General features: G+C 41.2%; 2 protein-coding genes across 3 annotated transcripts in view; one reads left to right on the plus strand and one right to left on the minus strand.

Annotated features, from left to right (window-relative positions):
• Window positions 1–8,823, minus strand: part of selenof (selenoprotein F) — a 55,351-nt gene extending 46,528 nt beyond the window's left edge. The window contains exons 1-2 of the mRNA XM_078560741.1: window positions 8,678–8,823; window positions 923–1,090 (exon numbers count right to left, since the gene is read on the minus strand). Of these exons, the coding sequence (XP_078416867.1) occupies window positions 923–1,090; window positions 8,678–8,725 (216 nt within the window). The 5' untranslated portion in view covers window positions 8,726–8,823. The remainder of the gene's footprint in view (window positions 1–922; window positions 1,091–8,677) is intronic.
• A 745-nt stretch (window positions 8,824–9,568) lies between these two features.
• The window catches only part of LOC144692191 (heparan sulfate 2-O-sulfotransferase 1), a 234,556-nt gene continuing 219,448 nt past the window's right edge, over window positions 9,569–24,676 (plus strand). For both annotated transcript variants that reach the window (XM_078560742.1, XM_078560744.1), the window contains exon 1: window positions 9,569–9,759. In XM_078560742.1, coding sequence (XP_078416868.1) covers window positions 9,636–9,759 — 124 coding nt within the window. In that variant the 5' untranslated portion in view covers window positions 9,569–9,635. The remainder of the gene's footprint in view (window positions 9,760–24,676) is intronic.

Below are 24,676 nucleotides of genomic sequence, written 5' to 3' on the forward strand. Positions count from 1 at the left end.
ACTTTTTGCTGGCAGCTGCATTCTGTCCTTTCCCTCCCTTAAATGGGAAGGTCTGCACAGGTCAGAAATAACAAAAACCTCACCTTCAATTGTTTAGCCTGCTCACAGACAAAAAGACATGAAAACAATAGGCAGTGAGACATTTATGTTTAGTGTTGTCATTCAAGGCACCAAGGCAGCAATGTACATTCGGGAAATACAGAATTACTAAATATTTACGTAACTCAAACAGCAGAAAGAGCAAAAAAAGGCAATTTGCTATCTTTCAATAGCAAAAATGGTTGCTTTCTGCTTGTGGAAAGTAAAGTTCATGGGACACGTGGATGAAATTTTATCAATGTAAATCGCTAGATTCGAGGCAGCATCTATAAAATGAAAATTCCTTGGTGCCTGGAATTTGTCAGCCTTGGTTCAATGGTAGCACTGTCAAGAAGCTGGGCTTAAATTATGCCCAATATTAAAAGCTACATTGTTAGTGGCTCACATTGATCCTGCTACTTTTTCTTTAAAAAGTGGAGATTATCTCAGTGTGAACAAGTGATTTGACAATCATTCTCATTGATAAGCAGGCACCTTCACTGAGCTTGGAGGTTAACAATGTAAAACCACAAAATGATGCACCAGTATCCAAGAACATAAATTATCCATCATTATAAATAGCTCTTGGTGTCAGATATAAAAATGAAAGAATGTATACACTAAATAACTTTGTGGAGCTTTCAAATGTTTATCACGACAAAGCATCTAAACATTTCATCAGGGCACTTTCACCACTAATGATTTGCAAAACACATCACCAATCACTTAAAAAACAAATTGTCTACAGTGACTTTGGAAAAGACGTCAAAAATTGATAATCATGTCTGACAACAAAATCTGGGTTATCCTGTTTATAGTAGTACTTAATAAAAAAAAGCAATACCTTTTTAGTTTCTAACTGGGCCTCCTCTTGGCAACACTGTCTGCAGTGTGGGTCCAGCTGGTTGAGACTGAACTGTCCAAGAAGATCACAAGAGCTGCAGAGCAAGTTACTGGAAAAGCCAAGTTCACGGCAGGCTTCTGATGACAGATCTGCACCACACATAGATATCTGAAAATGTGGACACATGCATATTGTCAATCAACTGGAAATGGAAAGATATGCATTAGCATTTGCATTTTCCCTTCCCAACAGTACTGTGGGTTTACCTACATCACATGGACTGCAGTGGTTCAAGATGACGGCTCACCACCACCTTCTCAAGGGCAATAAATGCTGGCCTAGCCAGAGATGCCCAAATCCCATGAAAGAATAAAAAAAAAAGCTAGATTACACACCTGAATTAAAGTGGTACAACTAAAGAACCACAGAGAGAAGGGAGATCAGTAAACTTTACTCCCAAGAAGTGACCCTCAACAATATCCAGGTTTGGGCTGTCAAGTGCCAAGCGATGACCTTGACAAACAAAAGAGCCAAACCATCTCTCCTTGACATTACTATTGTCAAATCCCTCCTCCAACAACATTAATGGGGTCACTTATTTGAAATTCAACTGAACCAGCCATATAAATGCTGTGGCTACAAGAGCAAGTCCAGAGGTTGGATCATCTGTGGTGAGAGGCTCACTTTCTGACTCCCTGAAGGGTCTACACCACTACAAAGGCCCAAATCCAGAATTTGATGAAATGCTCACAACATGCTGGGTTCACACAGCTGTAATAATGTGTGTCACATCATCCAGTACAAAGCAGTCTCTCTATTGGCACTCCAGCCACCATCTAGAAAATGGTTCTCTTCATTCAAAATTATCTTATGGTTGCCAAAGGAAGTTGTGCATTTTATGAATGTTGTCAGTTTGCCTACACACAGGATAAACATGCAATACTACAAATCAAGATATAGAGTTAAGCATAAAACCATTCCTTGTAACTTAGAATTAAGTTCTTGTATGGTATACTGAAGGAGTTACATCCAATCCCCTAATGATATAATCTAAAGAACATTGTATGCAAATTCAAAACCACAATTAGTGCTTCAAAAACCTGACAACCACTAACATGCAGGTTGGGAGGAGGGAATGTTTGCTCCAACTCATCACAACTGATCCAGGACGGACGTTTTTTTTTTACACAACCGGCATCCTTGAAAATTCATATAGCTCTTTGTTCACCATACAAAGACTGAGGTCCTTCCAAATTTATATTGTCCTTGGTCTCAACAGGGAGAATTAGTTGACATGCCATAGATTTTTACAGAAGCAAAAAAAATTGCAAGGATTAAAAATAGATGGTTCATCCAAAATGTATATTTACAGACATGCTAAAGCCAGCCATTTAAGATGCACATTTATATTTTGCAGTAAGTGAGGAACAACCAGATTCACATGCTACACTTCAGTTTGTAACAGCTGACAGTTCTGTGACAAGCCCAATTAGAAGTGACTGGTGACAAGTGAGTTTTCAGAACTGTCATCATTGGAGAAAGTGGAAAGATTTATGACCAACAACAGCGACAATTATTGGAAACTTGCTAAAATAGAAATGATTTTGAGACACTTTGTGGAAAAATCCAAAATAAATGTTCTCAAGCAATGACAGTTGGCAGCTTTGTGGTATAATGGCGGGAGAGGGAGTTCCAGATATTGTGACTTGCATTGACATATCAAAATTTCTTAACGGTGCTGAAAGGCCTCAAAAGGATTGCACTGCCCCAATCTGCCTCAATGTAACTGAGGATTTTAGAAACTAGGATACTAAAATAATTCATCATAGAGATCAAATAGTAAATGTATTTTTTAAAACATACAGTATTTATAAAAACAAACTTTATCATACTTCATTGGCTGTAAAGCACTTTGGGATGTACTGAAGTTATGATAGTGCTATACAAATGCAAGCCTTTTGTTTCGATTGGAGAATGAAAACTGGTAATCTAAGAATGGCAGTCGCAGGTCAGTTAATGCTCTCCTCGATTAAAATTGAAGTTCTGTATTTTCCTTGTTTAAGCAAGCCTACAGGTTTCAGAGAGAACAAAAGGGATTTCACAGAGTAATAGACAAAGATTGAAACCGAAAATGCAAATAGAATTAAATGACAGGCCTCACTATGCGCTGGCACAAGTTCAGCTCATTTTCAGTGCATTCTTCATTCCTCAAGCCTTGCACATACTTAATGACAGTCAGACATAAGTGGTCACTGCTCTCTCGAAATGGACAATGAACATTTCCCCAACATTCAAAAAGCAATCATTGCAAATCAAAGTCCAACAGTTAACTCCAAACTATTTTTCCTTAAAAGGTAACACGCATCAAATGTTTCAGGCTGATGACCTTTTATCAGTTCTGAAGACAGATCATCAACCTACATTATTAACACTGTTTCTCTTCACAGATGCTGCCTGACCTACTGAGTTTTTCCATATTTTGTTCTTATTTCCAATTTCCAGCATCTGCCGTATTTTGCTTTTGTACTAGAGTTCAGTATTTTTGAGAGATTCAAATCAGTCTTGCCAAAATGTTAATTATGTCTGTAAATTTAATCAAAACTGAACAGCATTCTGTTCTCACATGTACAAATGTTCCAAAAGGTTTAGTGGATAGTTACCAAGAGTGAGAATCCTGGCTGACTGTCCCATATTTCTTCACCAGGGTTGCTGAAAATCAAATATAATGCCCTAGCACACTGGCTGAGATTAGTTAACACAGACCAGGGACTGAAGCAGAGATGTTGTGGTCTGTATGTTATCGGTACAAATTGGTTTTATCAACAAACCTCAAAGCAAACCAAGACTCAATGAAGGATAGAGTCTAATTCTCCTTCAGAGACTGTTTACGCCAACACATCCAATTTACATTAAAAGTTTAGCACTAGAGTGAAGCAGTTTCAGATTTGTGCCAATACTAAGATTGCGAAACATGAATGCACTCATGCTTAGTCCTTGAACCAATGTGTGATTGGAGCAACGGTCTTTTAAAAGGTAGTCAATCCCATACTTAATTCCCTGCATAAACTGACAAACAATCTGTTCTTAAGTGATCAATGAACATAGAACTTTACCATCACAGAATCACAGTGCAGAAGAGGCCCTTCGGCCCATCGAGTCTGCACCAACACGTGAGAAACATCTGACCTACCTACCTAATCCCATTTACCAGCACTTGGCCCATAGCCTTGAATGTTATGACGTGCCAAGTGCTCACCCAGGTACTTTTTAAAAAGGATGTGAGGCAACCCACCTCCACCACCCTCCCAGGCAGTGCATTCCAGATCGTCACCACCCGCTGGGTAAAAAGGTTTTTCCTCACATCCTCCCTAAACCTCCTGCCACTCACCTTGAACTTATGCCCCCTTGTGACTGACCCTTCAACTAAGGGGAACAGCTGCTCCCTATCCACCCTGTCCATGCCCCTCATAATCTTGTACACCTCAATCAGGTCGCCCCTGTCTTCACTGCTCCAACGAAAACAACCCGAGTCTATCCAACCTCTCTTCATAGCTTAAATGTTTCATCCCAGGCAGCATCCTGGTGAATCTCCTCTGCACCCCCTCCAGTGCAATCACATCCTTCCTATAATGTGGCGACCAGAACTGCACACACTACTCCAGCTGTGGTCTCACCAAGGTTCTATACAACTCCAACATGGCCTCCCTGCTTCTGTAATCTATGCCTCGACTGATAAAGGCAAGTGTCCCATATACCTTTTTCACCACCCCAATAACATGCCCCTCCACCTTCAGAGATCTATGGACACACATGCCAAGGTCCCTTTGTTCCTCAGAACTTCCTAGTGCCATGCCATTCATTGAATACTTCCTTGTCAAATTACTCCTTCCAAAGTGTATCACCTCACACTTTCCAGGGTTAAATTCCATCTGCCACTTATTTGCCCATTTGACCATCCCAACTATACCTTACTGTGGCCCAAGACACTCAACTTCTGTTAACCACCTGGCCAATCTTTGTGTCATCCGCAAACTTACTAATCCTACCCCCCACATAGTCATCTATGTTGTTTATATAAATGACAAATAATAGGAGACCAAGCACAGATCCCTGTGGTATGCCACTGGACACTGGCTTCCAGTCATGAAAGCATCCTTCCGTCATCACCCTTTGCCTCCTGCAACTAAGCCAATTTTGAATCCACCTTATTAAATTACCCTGTATCCCATGTGCATCTGCCTTCTTTCTTAGTCTCCCATGTGGGACCTTGTCAAAGGCTTTGCTGAAATCCATATAAATTACATCAACTGTGCTACCCTCATCTGCACACCTGGTCACCTCCTCAAAAAATTCAATCAAATTTGTTAGGCATGACCTCCCTCTGACAAAGCCATGCTGACTATCCCTGAGCAAACCTTGCCTCTCCAAGTGGAGATAGATACTCTCCTTCAGAAATTTCTCCAATAGTTTCCCTACCGCCGACGTGAGACTCATTGGCCTGTAGCTCCCTGGCTTATCTCTACAACCCTTCTTAAATAGCGGAACCACATTAGCTGTTCTCCAGTCCTCTGGCACCTCCCCCATGGCCAGAGAGGAATTAAAAATTCGGGTCAGAGCCCCCACGATCTCCTTCCTCAGCAGTCTGGGACACAAATCATCTGGACCTGGAGATTTGTCCACTTTTAAGCCTGCCAACACCACCAATACCTTGTCACTCCCTATATCAATTTGCTCAAGAACCTCGCAGTCTCTCTTCCCGAGTTCGATACCTTCATCCTCATTCTCTTGGGTGAAGACGGACGTGAAGTATTCATTCAACACTCTAGCGATGTCCTCTGCCTCCACCCATAGCATGCCCCCTTGGTCCCCTATGGGCCCTACTCTTTCTCTGGTTATCTTCTTCCTTTTGATATACTTATAGAATATCTTGGGATTTTCCCTACTTTTACCAGCCAGAGCTTTCTCATATCCCCTCTTTGCTCTCCTAATTGCTTTCTTAAGCTCCACCCTGCACTGTCTGTACTCCACTAATGCCTCTGCTGATTTGCTTCCCTTGTACCTGCTAAAAGCCTCTCTTTTCCTTCTCATCGTAACCTGAATATCATCCATGGTTCTCTGGGCTTGTTACTCCTTCCTATCACCCTAGAGGGAACATGTTGAGCCTGTACCCTTCCCATTTCCTTTTTGAACACCCCCCCACTGTTCCTCTGTAGATTTCCCCACTGTTCCCAGTCTACCTTGGCCAGATCTTGCTTTATTTTACTAGAATCCACTCTGCCCCAATCTAAAACATTTTTTTTGCAACTTGTCAATTTCTTTATCCATAACAAACTTAAACTGTACCATGTTGTGGTCGCTATTGCGACCATACCCTCAGGATGTCTGAAAGTGCTATTCAACAACATTCACATTTATATCACACCTTTCAGTAATTGTCCCGTAGGAGCGCTATCATAGCAAGTGAATTACTTCTGAAATGCAGAATCAATTAGAAAAAAAAATACATAGTAAGTACGTAAAATGGAGAGAACAATTTTTATCCAATGACGATGAATTTTTGTTGGATACATCACTGCTGCTGCTTTGAACCTGTTGTTTAGAGGCCTAGATAATCTTACTGCCAATGTTTCCTTCTCTCAATGAGGCAGCGATCTCTCTTCAGCATCTGCCAAAGGCTGGAGCAGCAAGGATGAAAATTCAACTTTTGCTCCACTTTATTGTGTGGACATTATTGAAGAAACAACTCTGCCAGAGCTCAATGGGGAAAAGCCACTGTGCAAGGCCTTCCCACCACAGTATACTGAGGGACGAGAAACTGTGTAAAACCCCACAGATGGTATGGACTAGAGAATGTCTTTTTAAAATTTATTTGTTCATGGGATGTGGGCAACACTGGCTAGGCCAACATTTTTGCTCATTCCTAATTGCATTGAGTACGTGATGGTGAGCTGCCTTCTTGAACTGCTGCAGTCTGTGTGTTGTAGAAACACCCAGTGCAGATAGAGAGTTCAGGATTTTGACCCAGTGACAGTGAAGGAACGGCAATGTAGTTCCAAGTGTGAGAAACCTGCTGCTGCCGTTGTCCTTCTAGGTGGTAGAGGTGACAGGTTTGGAAGGTGCTGTTGAAGGAGACTTGGTGAGATGTTGCAGTGCATGTTGTAGATGATACACACTGTTGCCACAGTTTTATCAATGGTGGAAGGAGTGAATGTGGTGGTGGATGGGGTGCCAACCAAGTGGGCTGCTTTGATCTGGATGGAGTGGAGCTTCTTGAGTGTTATTGGAGCTGCACTCATCCAGGCAAGTGCAGAGTATTCCATCACACTATTGACTTGTAGATGCTCATCAGGCTTTGGGCAGTCAGGAGGTGAGTTACTCGACATGGACATGAAACGTAGATGTACACTGCAGATGTAACCCCTAATGGCAAGTGTGGTGAGGTCCCTCATGATCTGTATTGCATTTTATGTAATGTCAAATTGGAACTGTTATTTAGTGTACTTTTACAAATTTTAGTAATAAGTATATTTTTGGGAAAGTTTTTTCAAAACCACAATGCACCACTAAAGTTGTGTTTAAATAAGAGGAAAAAAGAAAAACTAAGTCCAGATTGAGAAAGCTGAAGAAAAACAAGAGAAAATTTTCTATTATACTAGAGAGAGCAGCATCAGGTCAAAATCTCTGGTGCATTGTCTCCCCAGCAGAACATGAACAATTTGGGCTTAGAAATCAAAAGTACAATGTCAAAATCTAAAAACAATACCAAATTTGAGGGTATAGTTGATAGAGGGCAGCAAGAAAATACAGGAAGACATGAATAAACTTGTAGAATGGGCTTGCAATTGGGAAATTAACTTCAAAATGTGCGAGGTGCTACATTTTGGTAGGATGAAGAGGCCACATGAATGAAGAGGCCACTGGATAATTCAGGACAAGATTGACAGTCACTTAGACAAATGTAGGCTAATTAAGGAGATTCAGTGTGGATCTGTTAAGGGCAAATCAAGTTTAACTAGCATGACTGGGTTTTTCGATGAGGCACCAGGCATGTTCCTCCAAATATGCCAAACTGCTTTTCATGTTCCCTGTATATCCAGAATTGAAATCAAAACTTGACAATTAATCTCCAAATTTAACATTTGCTCAGGATTACTGAACCACAGATGTCCTCACTTCTCAGTCTTTAGTTTGTTCTAAAAACCATAAGGTTTTCAAAACTCCACCTTAGTACACTACTTCCTGGTGCTCATTTTCTGCGTTGATGACGTGGAGTACTGTGTCTTGGCGCTTCACTTATCTACTCAGCAAGTGCAAAAACTGAAGTTTAACTCATACATTCGCAAAACAATGAATTTCGAAATGATCATAGCATAAAGAGGAGTTAACATATAAAGACGTGATTCGGGATCAATCATCAAGTTCTTTTTTCAAAAAAAAGTTTAGCACACGGCCACTTTCTGACTGCGACCACACCGTCAAAGAGCATCCGATCTATAGCAAATTTTACGGGGGGCGAAGGGGAGAGAATTATAATCGACTAGTGATTTCTTCAATACTTAAGGTCGTGGTTATAGCCCACGTCACCAAACCATTTCCCGGCTGAGCTGAACTTCCTCCAATGAGGCCCAGTTCAGTAAAATGTGAGGAAATCCCGCCCAAGATCTAAATAGCCTTCATTCATTAAATTAACAATAAACCACAACGAGAGCGAAGAGAAAGAGGCGAAGCATAAATATCAAACTGTTGAATAGTTACCGCATTTAATAAAGGGAAGAGCCAGAACAAGTAAACCTCAGCGGCCATCTTGAATCAGCAAAGGCCCCCTCACTCCCTCCCGACAGGAAATTATATAGCGTACCCTGCCTGAAGATAAATTATTACACGGTATTACACTTTCAATAATAACATGCGTTTTCTAAACTCCACGATTTAGCAAATAAAATCTTTGTATTTTTTTGGAGGGTTTCAATAATCGTCTTTCGAAGGCGCACGTTTACAGGCAGGCGAAGCAGACGGCTAAAAGAGAAAAAAAAAATCACGGCCGATGCGGGATGGGTGAGATCGACATGAGGGCGGACCATTGGGAAGCGGGGCGGAGGGTGCGATCGTCCTGTCAATCAAAAGGGGATGGTGTCCAATGAGAGTGGAAGGTGGGCGGGGAGCGCGAGCGCGTTCTGTTGTGTGTTGGTGTGGGGGAGAGGGAGGGGAGCTGCAGCCGGAGAGCGCGCCGTTTGTTGTTTGGAGCGCGCGGGAGGCGGTTGGTGTTTGAAGGCGGTGGCGCGGGGTGGTGTGAGGGGCGGGTGGAGGAGGAGGGAGGGGGACGAGAAGAAGGTTGTTGTTGGTGGTGGGGGGGGGATGGGCAGGGCGAGGGAAAGGGAATCAGACACCGAGTGTTAAGCCCAGCGAGCCGAGGCGGCCGCCGTGAGTGAATCGACGTCGGCGAGAGCTCAGAGAGCGGAGGCCGTCGATCGGCTGCCTTCATATATTCTTCTTGCGTTGCCCCCCCCCCCTCGACTCAGTGACACCGACGATGCGCGTCAAACCAGTGGGCAAAATTCTCACCTTTTCTCGGCGCTTCTGATTCCCCCTCCTCTCCAAACCACCACCACCGGCGTATGTGTGTGTTATTTAACTCACTCTCCCCCTCCTCTCTCCTTGAGGTTTTCTTCAATTTTTTTCCCCTTCCCCACTTGCGTTATGTCTTGATAATTTAATGGGGCTTCTAAGAATTATCATGCCGCCCAAATTGCAGCTTCTAGCGGTTGTGGCTTTTATGATCGCGATGTTGTTCCTGGAGAACCAGATCCAGAAGCTGGAGGAATCTCGGGGAAAACTGGGTAAGTCAGGACATTTGTTAGTGTGTGTGTGTGTGTGTGTCTGGGGTTAACACCCCACTGAGCTTGGTACTTACCTAGATTGCAGTTTGCTAATGTTTGCTAATGCATTCTTCCACTATAGGCTTTTTTTAAAACAAAAAAAATCACTTCCTAATTCCAAACCATCCCCTTGAATGGTGCATTATTAATAAAGCAGCTCTCCTGCCTGAACATGTCTCGTCCCTGTTTTGTGAAATGCTTATCGTAAAACAGCAGCTGGCAAGGGCTAGGCCTGCACGGAATGGCTGGAGCTGTTGCTTCCACCCCAAAATTTGGAAAAGTATTTACATTTTTTTTGGGGGGGGGGGAAGGTCACTATGCATTGCCATTTAAGTGGACAAAAGGCTGTGGTCAAGACAGGGGTTTGTGGCAATTGTTGTGCCACTGAATTGCGTGAAGCTAAATCATTAATGCACGTATTGCACGTGTATTACAGTTTTTTAACAAAAATTGCACAAGTTCATTGACAAAAGTGGGAAAGTTGTAATTCGGTCAGTCTGTTGTACCATTGGGAGTTGCATTCAGTTGTCATATTTATGCACTATGTGCGATTTTATCTTTTTAAAAAATGCTTGCTTCAGGCACAAAGAATTTGCAGATTGGCATGATGATTATTTGAGTTGTCTCTTGCTGAGTCGGAGTGCGGGGAAAAGAGAGAATTTCAAGCCCAAGAAAGGGAAAAGACTAGAGGATGGTCAAATTTAGAAAATTTGAATTGCTGCTTGAATGAAGAGGAATGGAAGGAGAAACTAATAAATATTTGAAAGAGAATTGAGATTGTATAGAAAATTGTTTATAATGTGAATAGAAATAAATTTTAGGTGTAGCTTTTAAAATACTGTACTGAGTGAGCAATTAGAGGCAGTATTGTCATAGCAGATCAAAAACAGAATTACCTGGAAAAACTCAGCAAGTCTGGCAGCATCGGCGGAGAAGAAATCAGTTAACGTTTCGAGCCTTCATGGCCCTTCGGCAGAACTGGAGCATAGATCTGCTGCCAGACTTGCTGAGTTTTTCCAGGTAATTCTGTTTTTGTTTTGGATTTCCAGCATCCGCAGTAGCTTTTAGCTTTTTGTTTTTATCTTTGTCATAGCAGATGTTGAGGGGGCTACTGTCATTTACTGTGTAGGAATTCTTTTAGCTCTTGAGTTGAGTGTAAAACCTGTTTATGGATAAGTGCAGATGATCATCAACATAAATTAAAATGTGAGTTACTGCCCTAGAAAATCTAGTTTAAATATTTTGTGACTTGAGACAGGCCACCAACATGAATAGTCAATGTGCAGTACCGGTTGGACCCTCTTGAGGTAGGTTGCAGAGACTAGAAGCTCTGCTTTAAGAGGGAAATTTTGAGGGAGTTTTTAGTCAGTTGCTCATTTTGCACCCCTTCCCCCAGGACAACCAATTTTAAGATTGGGAAGAAGTCACTGGTTTGGACTAGAAGTGTTGCCTAGGGTACCAGGAAGGTGAAAATTACTGGAGTGGAGAATACAGATAGAAATAAATTGCATCATTGAAAAAAGCTGTCTTTTTGAGTAACTTAAATCTTTAAAAAATTTAGTTTGCTATGTGGATTACGAAAAACTTGGACAATAGGTTGAATGAAGAATTACTTTGTACTCAAAACCTTCATTATCTAATATCTAATCAATACATATGAAAGGTAATAGCCCTAAAGCTAATTCAGGGTAATGTATTCTGTCGTCCCTTCTCTTTGCTGAGTATGGAATTTTCTTGTAATCAACATATATCCCAATAAATCACTTGGTGTCTCAAGGTAATATTTTGCCTGTTTGAATGTAGGTACAGGAATCCCCTTGGAAGTGGTGAGAAATCCCAAGTTTTTCTTAACAATTAGTTCAAACCAATTTCAATGAAAATACCATATGTGGTGGAAACTTAATAATGAGCATCAGGAAATGAGTTTAACACTCCTGTAACCAGATCTCTAGCTTCATATGACCTTGTAATTTGCCTGAGTTTTGTTCTTATTTAGAATTTTCGAATTGGGTTAAATTGCTGCCTAGTATCTCACTACTAGTCATGTATGCTACACATTCTTGCCACTGACTTTTAAAATGTTTCATTTTTGTTTTCCAAGAAATGTGACGTGCAAGGTTCAGTTTAATAATTATGTTGAACTGCTCCAGTCAATGAATGGCTTGTCATTTTGCTGCAGTTCAGTCCTATGTTACAAGATTGCTTTTGCTTTCTGCATTTTTTTTATGGTTTGGTGACTAGGCCAATTGACCAAATGTACTAAATTACCTTTCATAATCTTTGTCCCTCTCAGGAGTTGCATTTAAAAAAAACTCTGATGCAAATGGCAATGCAAATGATGCTTGTTCCAAGTGAATGGCATTTTCAGTTTTCTGCATGGTTGTTGTGCAATCCTTTATGTTGTGGAGTCCATTGTTTACACTGGATGCTCATTCTGAGCAAAAAAATTGTCTCGTCAGTCTTCAAAAAACTGACTGCAGAAAATTAGATGTTTATGCTGTCTTCTTCAATGTCGAAGGATGGATGGATGGAACACTTGTGCATGTTTGTTTGCTGCAACACTGTCCTGTTTCCTTTTGAACTGACAGTAATTCAAATTCTAGAAAATAGTGAAAATGATGAATCATTTCCATTATTAATAAGGGATCATTACCATCAAAATGCAGCCCTCCAATGCTTCAGTTCCCATTTGCTTTGACTATTGCTGTGGTTCAATTTACTAATTATTTTCATGTTTTCCAGCATTAAAACTTTAGGGACATCTGTTTATTGAGGGCATAAACTAAGCTATAAATCTATTTTGTTTTAGGTTTTATAAAAAATCTAAATATTTTTAAAATAGGTACTGGTATGTTCTCAGAGTCATTCACTTTACCAATGATCCAGTTACTTTTGTAATGGTATAAGTTTAGTATTTCAATATCTTGTGTCTATCTGTTAATGATTATTAAAAAATGAATTGTAGTAATTTAATTCCAGAAGTTTATAAATATGAAATCAGTAATATGAACAGGAATATAGGTTAATGCTATCTGGAGTGCATTTTGTTTGAACTGAAATCTGGTTTTCAGCTGGGAGCAGGATTAACTATTTCCAGTGGTCATTTATCTAACCTGTATAAACTATTTCTTAATCAGAAACCTATTTATGATAAATTATATTTTAGCTGTAACTATAATTCCCTTAGTTACCATGGAGAGAATAAAAGATTGATGTCTGTGTTCATTAATACAAATTAGTCTTGGTTTGTTTTACATTTTCATTGCAAATCTTTTTCTTAAGGGCCTCCTTGAAGCAGAAAGATGTGTTTATATAAAATATGAAAAATCTCAAAGGGCTGCTATACTATCCAGCTACAATGCAAAAGATAACATTTAGAAAGGAATAGCCAAATAAATGGGGGGTGTCTCCATCACAAAGCAAGTTGAGTAGCCTCTATTGGGGCATGGAGTCTTGATGGACCAAATGGCCTTTATTCACAACATGCTTCATTTGCCAGTTTCCTTTTTTGAAGAAACATGTCCCTCAATTTTCTTTTCTTTCCTCTGTTTGCAAATTGTTTTGATTTATATTTTGCAAGGATATCAGTTCCAATATCTATAGAGATGTGCATGTTACATAGAACTTGTCAGTTATTCTTCTGAATGGCTTAGGCCTTCAACATAAGATGGTTAAGTTTCTGTTCCAGCAATAAGTTCTAGCATATTTTACAATAAAGGTAGTGTTAAAATTCAACAAGTCTAATGGTGAAATTTTTGTTCTATGTTCACTTGAATAGCCAAAACATGGGACAGTATGAATATGTGATTTGTCTTGTACTGCTCCTGTGAAGTGCCTTATGGCATTTCATTATGTTAAAGACACTAGATAAATTTGAGTTATCGTTGTAGGTTTTGCCCATACAAACTTCAGTTGCAGATAACATTTTGAGTTATGAACATGGGGCAGGAGTCGGCCACTCGGCCCTTAAGCCTGCTGCGGCATTCAATGAGAACATAGCTGATCTGATTGTAACCTCCTGCTTACCCCAGATATCCTTTCACCCCCTTGTTAATCAAGAATCTACCTAACTCTGCCTTAAAAATATTCAAAGACCCTGCTTCCACCGCCTTTTGAGGAAGAGGGTTCCAAAGCCCCTCAACCCTCAGAAAAAATTTCTCCTCATCTCTTAAATGAGCGACCCCTTATTTTTAAACCACCTCCTAGTTCTAGATTCTCCCACAAGAGGAAACATCCTCTCCACATCCACTTTGTCAAGGCCCTGCAGGATCTTAAAGGTTTCAATCAAGTCACTTCTTACTCTTCTAACCTCCAGTGGATACAAGCCTAACCTGTCCAACCTTTCCTCTTAAGGCAATCTGCCCATTCCTGGTATTAGTTTAGTGAACCTTCTCTGAACTGCTAATGCATTTAGATCTTTCCTTAAATAAGAAGACCAACATTTAACACAGTACTCCAGATGTGGTCTCACCAATACCCTGTACAACTGAAGCACAACCTCCCTACTTTTGTATTTAATTCCCCTCGCAATAAAATATAACATCCTATTAGCTTTCCTAATTACTTGCTGTACCTGCATTCTAACCTTTTGTGATTCATGCACTAGGACACCCAGATCCCTCTGCATCTCGGAGCTCTGCAATCTCTCCCTGTTTAAATAATATGTTCCATTTTTATTCTTCCTGCCAAAATGGACAGTTTCACATTTGCCCACATTATGCTCCATTTGCCAGATCTTTGTGCACTCACTTAACCTATCTGTCACTTTGTAGCCTCCTTATGTCCTCTTCACAACTTACTTCCCTACCTATCTTTGTGTTGTCAACAAATTTAGCAACCATACCTTCAGTCCCTTCATCCAAGTCATTTATATAAATTGCAAAAAGTTGAGGCCCCAGCACTGAACCCTGTGGCACACCACTCATTACATCCCACCAACCAGAAAAAGAACCAGGTGGCAGAATAAGTTGATTGCACTATTTTATATAAAGCATTTGGGATGCTTGTTATAAATAGAGTACAAAAGCAAGAAAGTTGTGCTAAAATAAAAACAAATGCTGGACAACCTTAGGTCTGGCAGCACCTGTGGAGAGAGAAACAGAGTTAATGTTTTGAGTCTGTATAACTCTTCAGAACTTTGAGCTCCATGGGATGGGGGTGTCACTGGCTAGGCGAGCATTTATTGCCCGCCCCTACTTGCCGTTGAGAACTGTGTGGCTTGCTAGTCCCATTTCAGAAGACATTTAAGAGTCAACTACATATGCTGTGGGTCTGGAGTAGGCACACATAGGCCAGACCAGGTAAGGATGGCAGACTTCCTTCCCTAAAGGGCATTAGTGAACCAGATGGGTTTTTACAGTAATCGACAATGGTTTTACGCTCATCATTAGACCTTTTTAATTCCAGATTTTTTTATTGAATTCAAATTTCACAGTCTGCCATGGTGGGATTCAAACCCACGTACCCAGAGCATTACCCTGGGTCTCTGGGTTATGAGCCCAGTGACAATACCACTACGCCAACGCCTCCCCTAATTGATCCTACAATCATACTCACTTCCTCCCCACACCCCCCACTCACAAGTCCCCCAATCTTGAATTGACTAGCTCCCAACACCTGGCACCCCTTCCAACCTGACCAGCCCACAGCACCCGACTCCCGCCTGGCTCCAACTCTTCTTTCTCCCTCCCCCATCACTCCAAGATCTGACATGACTAGCCCCGCCCACCCAGCCCTTCCTCTTGTCCCCATGTCCCTAACCACTAGACTCCACTCCCCTGCCCAACCTAGCCAACCAGCCAACCCTCCCCACACCCTCCACTTCACACCTGACCCAACTAGCCCACAGCACCCATCTACCCAACCCGACCCGACTAGCCCCCAGCACCCTACTCTTGTGTACCCCCCACCAGATCAGCCCCAACTAGCTCCTTTCCCCAACAGCGCCGACCTGACCTGACTATCCCCAACCACAGGATCTGACCTGACAATTCCTCCCTACCCACCTTCCTGCTGCCTTGCCACCTCTCTAGCTTTTCAGAGAAGCTTTGGTTCATTTAAATTCTTTACTTACAGAATACGGCAGCTAGTGCCACATAAAGGGAGCATGGTTTCTGCGCTGATCTTTCCACTGCTCCCTCCAAGAATTCCTACACTGAGTCAGTTCTGCAGGATCTTCCTTAGCAAGACTATCCTGAAAAATCAAAGGAAGGCATGTGTGTATATTTTTGCCTGTTAGGGGTTGGAAGTAGGAGTTCTAATCCTGAATGGAAAATTCGGACCTATATATTAGCTGTTAGAATATTTTTCCAATCTGTAGTGACATTCTGTAAATTTGTACACAATGGATAAATGCTTGGCATTTCATTTTTAAAAAGAAACTGAGTTTACATTTGGAAGGAACAATGATGTGTATTAATTTGCTGAAGCATTTCCAGCGACTTCAGCAAGTGAATGAACAACTTGCTATAAATTTACTTCCATTTGGAGGTTCCCATGCACATGTTCAGGATGATTCCTTCTGAATAAGGAGTACATTATTCTCCTTGATTTGGATTATCCGTATTGAATTTAGTATAGGTGTACTTCTTTTAAAAAAGGGTTGAATACTGTTCTTTTTATAATTAATATTGTGTATTAAAATTTTGGGTTTTTATTATTCATTTCCAAATCATAATCTTGAAGAAACTCAGTTACTGAATATAAAACTGATTGGAGAGGAACATGGGTACCTAGCAGTACAGGTACACAATTCAATAAAAGTATTGTAGATCGTGTTATATAAGTCAAACTGGTGTATGAGATGACCCTATTTGTTCAGTGCCAAAGTACATGTTTAGGCCTATACCCAACATATAAGTCGACCCCCTATTTTTCAACTAATAGCTATATGTTTAGGGTTATATTCGCATTAGGAGTTGGCCGCAATTTTTCAGCTCAGAAAAACATGTTTAGGGTTATAGTCACCTTCTAAGTTGGCGCATGGGATCAAGAAAGCAATATGGGTCGCATTGCCAAGAAGATGCTCGGCATTTAAGACACAGAGAGCAGTCTGCACATGGTGACTGATGAACAGAAAAGGATCTCCGGCAAAAAGAATAAAGTACAAAGCAGGTTTCAAGCTGAAAGTGGGGGGTGGATTCTTTGGAGAAAAGATTGAGGGTTGATGTGATAGGAGTCTTTAAGATTATGGAAGTGTTTGATAGGGTAGACGTAGAGAAGACATTTCCATTTGTAGATGGGGCAATAACTAAGAAACTTTAAAGGAATTCAGGAGAAATGCCCTTACTCACAGAGTAGTTAGAATGCTGAACTCACTGCCACAAGGAATAGTTGAGGCAACTAGCATAGCTGCATTTAAGGGAAAGCTAGATGGTGTTAGCTGTGGTGCAGTTGGTAGCATACTTGCCTCTGAATCACAAGGTTTAGTTTCAAGCCCCACTCAAAGGCTTGAGTGCAAAACTTAAGGCTGACTCTCCAGTGCAACAGTGCAAGTGCTGCATTGTCGGAAGTGCTTTTTGATAAGATGCTAAACCGAGGCCCCACTTGCCTGCATGGGTATATGTAAAAGATCCCATGGCACTATTCCAAAGAAGAGCAAGGGAGTTATCCCAAGTTTTCTGGCCAATGTTTATCCCTCAGTCAATGTCACAAATCACAGATTATCTGGTCGTTAGCAAGCTTCCTGAAACAGCAATGTGATGAGTGCAAATTAGCTGCTGCATTTCCTACATTACAACAGTGAAGTGCTTAATTAGCTTTAATGCACTTTGAGACGTCCGGTGATTGTGGAAAGCGCCAAGTTAATAAGGGTGGGAGAAGGCTTATTTGCAACATAACATAAACACCGGACAGGGACCTGTCGGACTGACTGACCTGTTTTTGTGCTGTAGATATTATGTAAAATTTTACATTCGGGCACACAAGGTGATGTTAGAGCTGGTGATCAAAAGCTTGGCCAAAAGGATAGGTTTTAAAGAACTTAGAGGAGAACGAGGCTTAGGAATGGAAATTCCAGAGCATAAAATTAGTCAGCTGAAGGCATGGCCACCAGTGATGAAGTGATGAAAATTGGAGAGGTGAAACAGGCTAGCATTGGAGCAGTGCAAAGGTCTGTAGGATTGTAGTTCTACAGGAGGGGAGAATGAGGAGTGATTTGAAAACAAGGAATTCTTAATATTTGCTATAGAATCCATTTTTTTTGTCATTGCAGTTAATCCAGTGATAATGCAGTGAGAAGTTGTGTTATATCTATGGTGAAATTGATTTTATAATGAGCTAAACAGTCCCTTTATGGAGAATGGTGATAAAATAAAGGATACCAATAAATTTAAGCTGGGTTCCATTGGGAAAGAAAGTGAAGGCAGAACAAAATGTGCATTCCAGAGTCGATTTCGGAACAAGTCATGTTAAACCTGGCATACTGCACTTTATTGAAGATGTGATTAGTATCCCCTGAACTAGGCAGTCGGTCTTACTGTGGTCAATGTGTAAAAAAAATTATTTGAAATGAAGTCATGCCTCCATTAAAAATGTGCAAATGATAATGTAAGCTGTGTCTTAATGGTAAGTTTTTGTCAAGGGTCTCAGTATAGCTGTTAACAAATCAATTAAATGCTGTCCCTAAATCTTCGCTTTACCGCTCTCATTGGGGCCTCATTGCCAATGCTGTTTCAATGTAAGGTTACGATAAGCTGGGTCATTAATCAAGTAATGTACGTTCTGTGACCTTGTAATTCTCAAGGTGCTTGTCGCGTGAAAGAGGAATGTACACTGATTATAAAAAGGCAGACAGAGAGCAAAGAAATATGAAAGTGTTGCCATTTTAGCCTGAAACGCGTTGTCCCCATGCCCCACAACGTCACTGAATTTGGTTTGAACAAGAAATGGATTATTTCTTACAGCACCACCATACATAAAGCACAATAAGTGAGGTAAAGTGAGAGCTGATATAGAAACAGCTGGTCTGTTAATGAGTTTATGGAAATAAAGGGAAAAAAATGACAGGTAACATCTCTGGCTCTGTCAGGCATCTCCTCTTTGCAGCAGAATTCTTCCTCCTTCAGTCAGGACTTATGCTAGTCCAAGAAAGAACTTGCATTTATGTTGCGATTTTCAAACCCTTGACATATCTGTGTTTCATACGCAGTGTACTACTTTTGAAATGCAGCCACTATTGTTCTATTGCTGTTTTCAAAGGCAGGTCCGGATTAAGCCTGGGAGCTGGACTTGTAGCTAGCTTTGCTTCTGCTCTTTACATTTCACCCTACTGCCAGCCTTATGGGCCTCAACCATCTGCCTTATGGCCATGTCCTCTACTCCCTCCTATCTAAAACTTGCTAAGCTTATTTTGTCATTTTTACTGATTTCGCAGCTTATAACACTTGTAATGTATTTGGTGGCAAATAAGTTACGGGGACTTGGAACGCTGCTGGTTTCCCACTGAGGATGATGAGGCAAGCCTCGGAGTATGTTGGGGGTAGAGGGTGGCAAGTCAATTTTTATACAAAATTATTTGGGGTGAGTACATCTGATTAAAGGGCTATGGAGAGTGAGGAAAGTGAATGGGACAGAGTGAATATCTGATAGCAGGGAAGCATTGAGGAGGTAATAGGAGAAAGTGAGGTGAAGAATGAGAGGTAGAGGGAATTAGGGAATTGGTAATGTGCAGGTGAGAGAGAATGATGGATGGTGCAAGGTTTGGATGAGAGCTGGAGGGGAATGTGACAATGTGATACGAGGGAGCGTATCAATCTTTCAGGATTAGTCGCAAGAAGCTTGATTTTAAAATGCCATTTCATTCCTCGTCAAAATAATTCCAGATTAAGAATGATATCTTTATTTTTCTAAAAAAAACTCTATTATCTTAAGCTCTAAAATTATTTGAGAAGCTAAACCTGAGGCTTTTGAATTTGTGTACACAGGATTTGTGGTTGCCTTGTTTCTTCACGAAAGATCCAACAGACTGGGTGCTTTATTGTAATATATAACATTATCCTTTCACTCCTGGGTCCTGATAGATTTCAACATTGGATAATATGTCTGATGTTTCCTGCTGCCTGAAAATATCACAATGAAATGTTGTTGGCTCCATTCTTGGTGATTGTAGGCTCACTTTCACCTCTCCTAATTAATAGTCTCGCTCAGGCTGTTGTTGCTAAAGCTGTATGGTGTCCATGAAGATATCTGGAGTGAAGGGGCTGAGAATAAAAAAATCAGCATAATTGCAAATTTCTACACAAGATCGGCTATACAGCAGATGTCCAGTCAACAGGCAAAGTAAATTGAGGGGAAAGGTGCAGAGGGGAAAAGCCACTGTGTGATTGGCATTGACTGACATTTTTCCATTCCACTTTTATACCAGAGTCGTTTCCAGAACTGGTTAAATAATTGCCAGATTTGAATGCTAACACTGTCAGTTTTTAAGACAGACATTTAGACAAAGAATGCAGATACTAGTGTAGGAGACAGATCTGGAAGCGTACACTCATTAAGTAGTTGGGTATGCCTGTTTATAGTTTGGTGACTTTCAACTAATGTTATTTTGCTGCATTAGTTTTATGACTGACCCTTTTTATAATTCTAGTTAGTTTTACTCCAGAACATCAGTGGTTTATTTGCTACTTGAAGTTTTGGATAACATTTTTCCAGGTAGTTTCAATCTGTGTTTGAGCTGTTGCAAGATCTGGTTTCACTGGTTTCCCAGTCCTATAAATACTCATGGACCTTATATCATTGTTAAATACATTGTTCCAATATTAAATCAATTCTCCCTCAAATTTGAGACAATTAATAGGATTAATTTGCCCTTTAATTTACATGAGCACTATTGAGAGAGCTTGCCATTGATTGTAGCATTTCATCATTCTTCATTATCAATCATGATACACTGCCTCTGGTGGCAGATGAGAGCTAACCCTGACAAGTTGAGAAGTGACACACTGTGCTTCCAGAAAATTCTTGGCTCTTGAATCATGCAGTATTTCTTTTTTTCTCTCTCACTTTGAAAGAAGGAAAGCCTCAGGTATTTTAAATTCCATTGCATCAAACTCACAGCCTGAATATTCTCTGACAGCAAAATTACTAGTGCATACTTCATTTCAGCTATGCCATGTGCTAAAATCCATACGTATTTTGCATTTTTAAATGAATTGTTAATTACTAGTTGTGAATTATTCCTTGTTAAACTTCCTACTTTTTTTTGAAACTTTTTTATAAACTGGCCATATCAACGTTGTGGTTAAGAGCAGTGTAGAGGCTAGGCACTCCTGACAAAGTGGTTCACCTGCCCACTCAAAGCTTCTCTATCATCTACAAGGTTCAAGTCAGTTGTGTGTTGGAATATTTGCTACTTACATGCTACCTTGGGGAACTCAACACTGCCCAGAATAGAAGTGGCTGGGAACATGACATTGGACCAAATATGTAACCCCTACAGTACCAGTATGCACCATCTACAGGTTGAACTGCAGCAGCTCAACAAGGTTACTTAACTGGACCTCCCCCACTGCAATCTATATCTCTAAGAACAACAAGGAAACACCATCATCATGTCTTGGAAACATCATCATCCTCAAGTTTGTATTTTTTCTTTTATGGGATGTGGGCATCGCTGGCAAGGCCAGCATTTGTTGCCCATCCCTTGGACTGAGTGGCTTACTAGGCCATTTCATAGGGCAGTTAAGAGTCAGCCACATTGTTGTGAGTCTGGAGTCACATGTAGGCCTGACCAAGTAAGGACATATTTCCTTCTCTAAAGGACATTAGTGAACCAGATGGGTTTTTATGACAAAAACAAAAAGCTAAAAGCTGCTGCGGATGTTGGAAATCCAAAACAAAAACAGAATTACCTGGAAAAACTCAGCAAGTCTGGCAGCATCGGCGGAGAAGAAATCAGTTAACGTTTCGAGCCTTCATGGCCCTTCGGCAGAACTGGAGCATAGTTAGAAGAAAGGAGAAATATAAATTGGTTTAAGGGGGGGTGGGGGGGGGGGTGATGGTTGTGGAGATGAGCAGATAATCAAAAGATGTCACAGACAAAAGGGTCAAAGAGGTGTTGAAGGTGGTGGTCTTTGAGAAAAGTGCTAATTAAGAATGGAAGACGGGATATTCAAAGTACAGCTCTAGTGGGGGTGGGGTGGAAAGACTAGAGGTTTTAGTTTTAGATTTAAAAATAATGGAAATAGGTGGGGAAAGAAGAATCTATATAAATTATTGAAAAAAAGCGGGGGGGGGGGGTGGGAAAAGAAACGGGGTGGGGATGGGGGGAGGGGGAGTTTAAGATCTAAAGTTGTTGAATTCAATATTCAGCCCGGAGGGCTGTAAAGTGCCTAGTCGGAAGATGAGGTGCTGTTCCTCCAGTTTGCGTTGGGCTTCACTGGAACAATGCAGCAAGCCAAGGACAGACATGTTGGCAAGAGAACAGGGTGGAGTGTTAAAATGGCAAGCGACAGGGAGGTTTGGGTCTTTCTTGCGGACAGACTGCAGGTGTTCCGCAAAACGGTCGCCCAGTTTGCGTTTGGTCTCTCCAATGTAGTGGGCATGGGACACTGGTCCGCCAACTCCAGCATGATGCCACCACCAAACACATCTTCCCTTCACCCCCCCTGACGGCATTCCGTAGGGATCGTTCCCTCCGGGACACCCTGGTCCACTCCTCCATCACCCCCTACTCCTCAACCCCCACTTATGGCACCTCCCCATGCCCACGCAGAAGATGCAACACCTGCCCCTTCACTTCCTCTCTCCTCACTGTCCAAGGGCCCAAACACTCCTTTCAAGTGAAGCAGCATTTCACTTGCATTTCCCCTAACTTAGTCTACTGCATTCGTTGCTCCCAATGCGGTCTCCTCTACATTGGAGAGACAAAACGCAAACTGGGCGACCGTTTTGCGGAACACCTGCGGTCTGTCCGCAAGAAAGACCCAAACCTCCCTGTCGCTTGCCATTTTAACACTCCACCCTGTTCTCTTGCCAACATGTCTGTCCTTGGCTTGCTGCATTGTTCCAGTGAAGCCCAACGCAAACTGGAGGAACAGCACCTCATCTTCCGACTAGGCACTTTACAGCCCTCCGGGCTGAATATTGAATTCAACAACTTTAGAACTTAAACTCCCCCTCCCCCCATCCCCACCCCGTTTCTTCCCCCCCCCCCCCCCCGCCCCGCTTTTTTTCCAATAATTTATATAGATTCTTCTTTCCCCACCTATTTCCATTATTTTTAAATCTAAAACTAAAACCTTTAGTCTTTCCACCCCACCCCCACTAGAGCTGTACTTTGAATATCCTGTCTTCCATTCTTAATTAGCACTTTTCTCAAAGACCACCACCTTCAACACCTCTTTGACCCTTTTGTCTGTGACATCTTTTGATTATCTGCTCATCTCCACAATCACCACACCACACCCTCAATGTGTCTCTCCCCCCACCCCCCCACCCACCTTAAACCAATTTATATTTCTCCCTTCTTCTAACTATGCTCCAGTTCTGCCGAAGGGCCATGAAGGCTCGAAACGTTAACTGATTTCTTCTCCGCTGATGCTGCCAGACTTGCTGAGTTTTTCCAGGTAATTCTGTTTTTGTTTTGGATTTCCAGCATCCGCAGTAGCTTTTAGCTTTTTGTTTTTATGACTGAGATTGGGGTAGTTCTGGTATCTCACAGCAAACCCAAGTACTCAGATAATGTATGCCTCTTATTAATTGGAGCAATATCCTGCTGTATTTTGGTTTGGCCTGTGGATAATTGAAGCTCCACTGCATACAAAAGCGCATGATCTGCTGATATTTTCAATAGCCATTTTGATCAGGTACCGCATAGTTAACTCAGAACCAATGTCATGGCATTTGGAGTGGGGAACAAATGGAAGAATGCGTAGCAAACTGGCCACAAAACAGAAAGTAAGGAGTTAAGGTTAGTTATTTAGACTGGCAAAAGATGTGAATTTCTGTCCCACAATTTGGTGCTGAAACCATGATTGTTTACTAGTTACATAATCCATTTTGGATCCGGAATTGAAAGGACAATTTCAACATTTGTAGATTACACTAATTTTTGGAGGGTGGTGTTGACAAAATATGGAAAAATATCAATAAACTTGCAGAATGAGTGTGCAATTGGCAAATAAATTTCAATATAAAGTGTGAGGTGATTTTGCTATGAAAATTAAGGAGGCTACATATTCTTTGGAAAATCAAGTCTCCTTGGGGTAGAGCAGCAAAGAGATCTAGAGGTTCAGATACACTAATCGCAAAGTAGTGATGCAGATTAATGAGGCTGCAGATTGAGGCTATTTAAAAATAATAAAGCAAACGAAGCTTTAAGGTTTATTTCCAGAAGGATGAAGTTGAAAAACAGGGAAGTTATGTTAAACTTGTACAGAACTTTGGGTAGAGTAGAGTTGGAAGACTGTGCACAGTTCAGTTCTCCATATTTTTAAAAGGATGTGGAGGCACTGCGGAAAGTGCGCAAAAGGAGATTGATGAGAATGACACCAGAACTGACAGGTTATACGTGTTAGCAAAGATTGAGCAGGCTGAGTCACTTTTCTCTAGAGAAGAACAGTTTGACAGGTCATCCAATGGAAGTAGTAGAAGAATTTGATAGGGTAGACTTAGAGAAGATGATTCCATGTGAGCAAGATTAAAACGCGGTGTCATAAATATAGAATGGTTGCTAATAAATTCAACATGGAACTCAGGAGAAACTTCTTTACCCATAGTAACAATGTGGAACTTATCACAAGGAGTAGTTGAGGTGCATAGCATAGATACATTTAAGCAGATGCCAGATAAACACAAGTGAGAAATAAATAAGATTATTCTGATAGGATTGGGTGGAGGGTGCTTGTATGGAGCATAAACACCAGAGTAGAGCAGTTAG

This window comes from Cetorhinus maximus, chromosome 17, assembly GCF_964194155.1.
Source record: "Cetorhinus maximus chromosome 17, sCetMax3.hap1.1, whole genome shotgun sequence".
Taxonomy (NCBI): domain Eukaryota; kingdom Metazoa; phylum Chordata; class Chondrichthyes; order Lamniformes; family Cetorhinidae; genus Cetorhinus; species Cetorhinus maximus.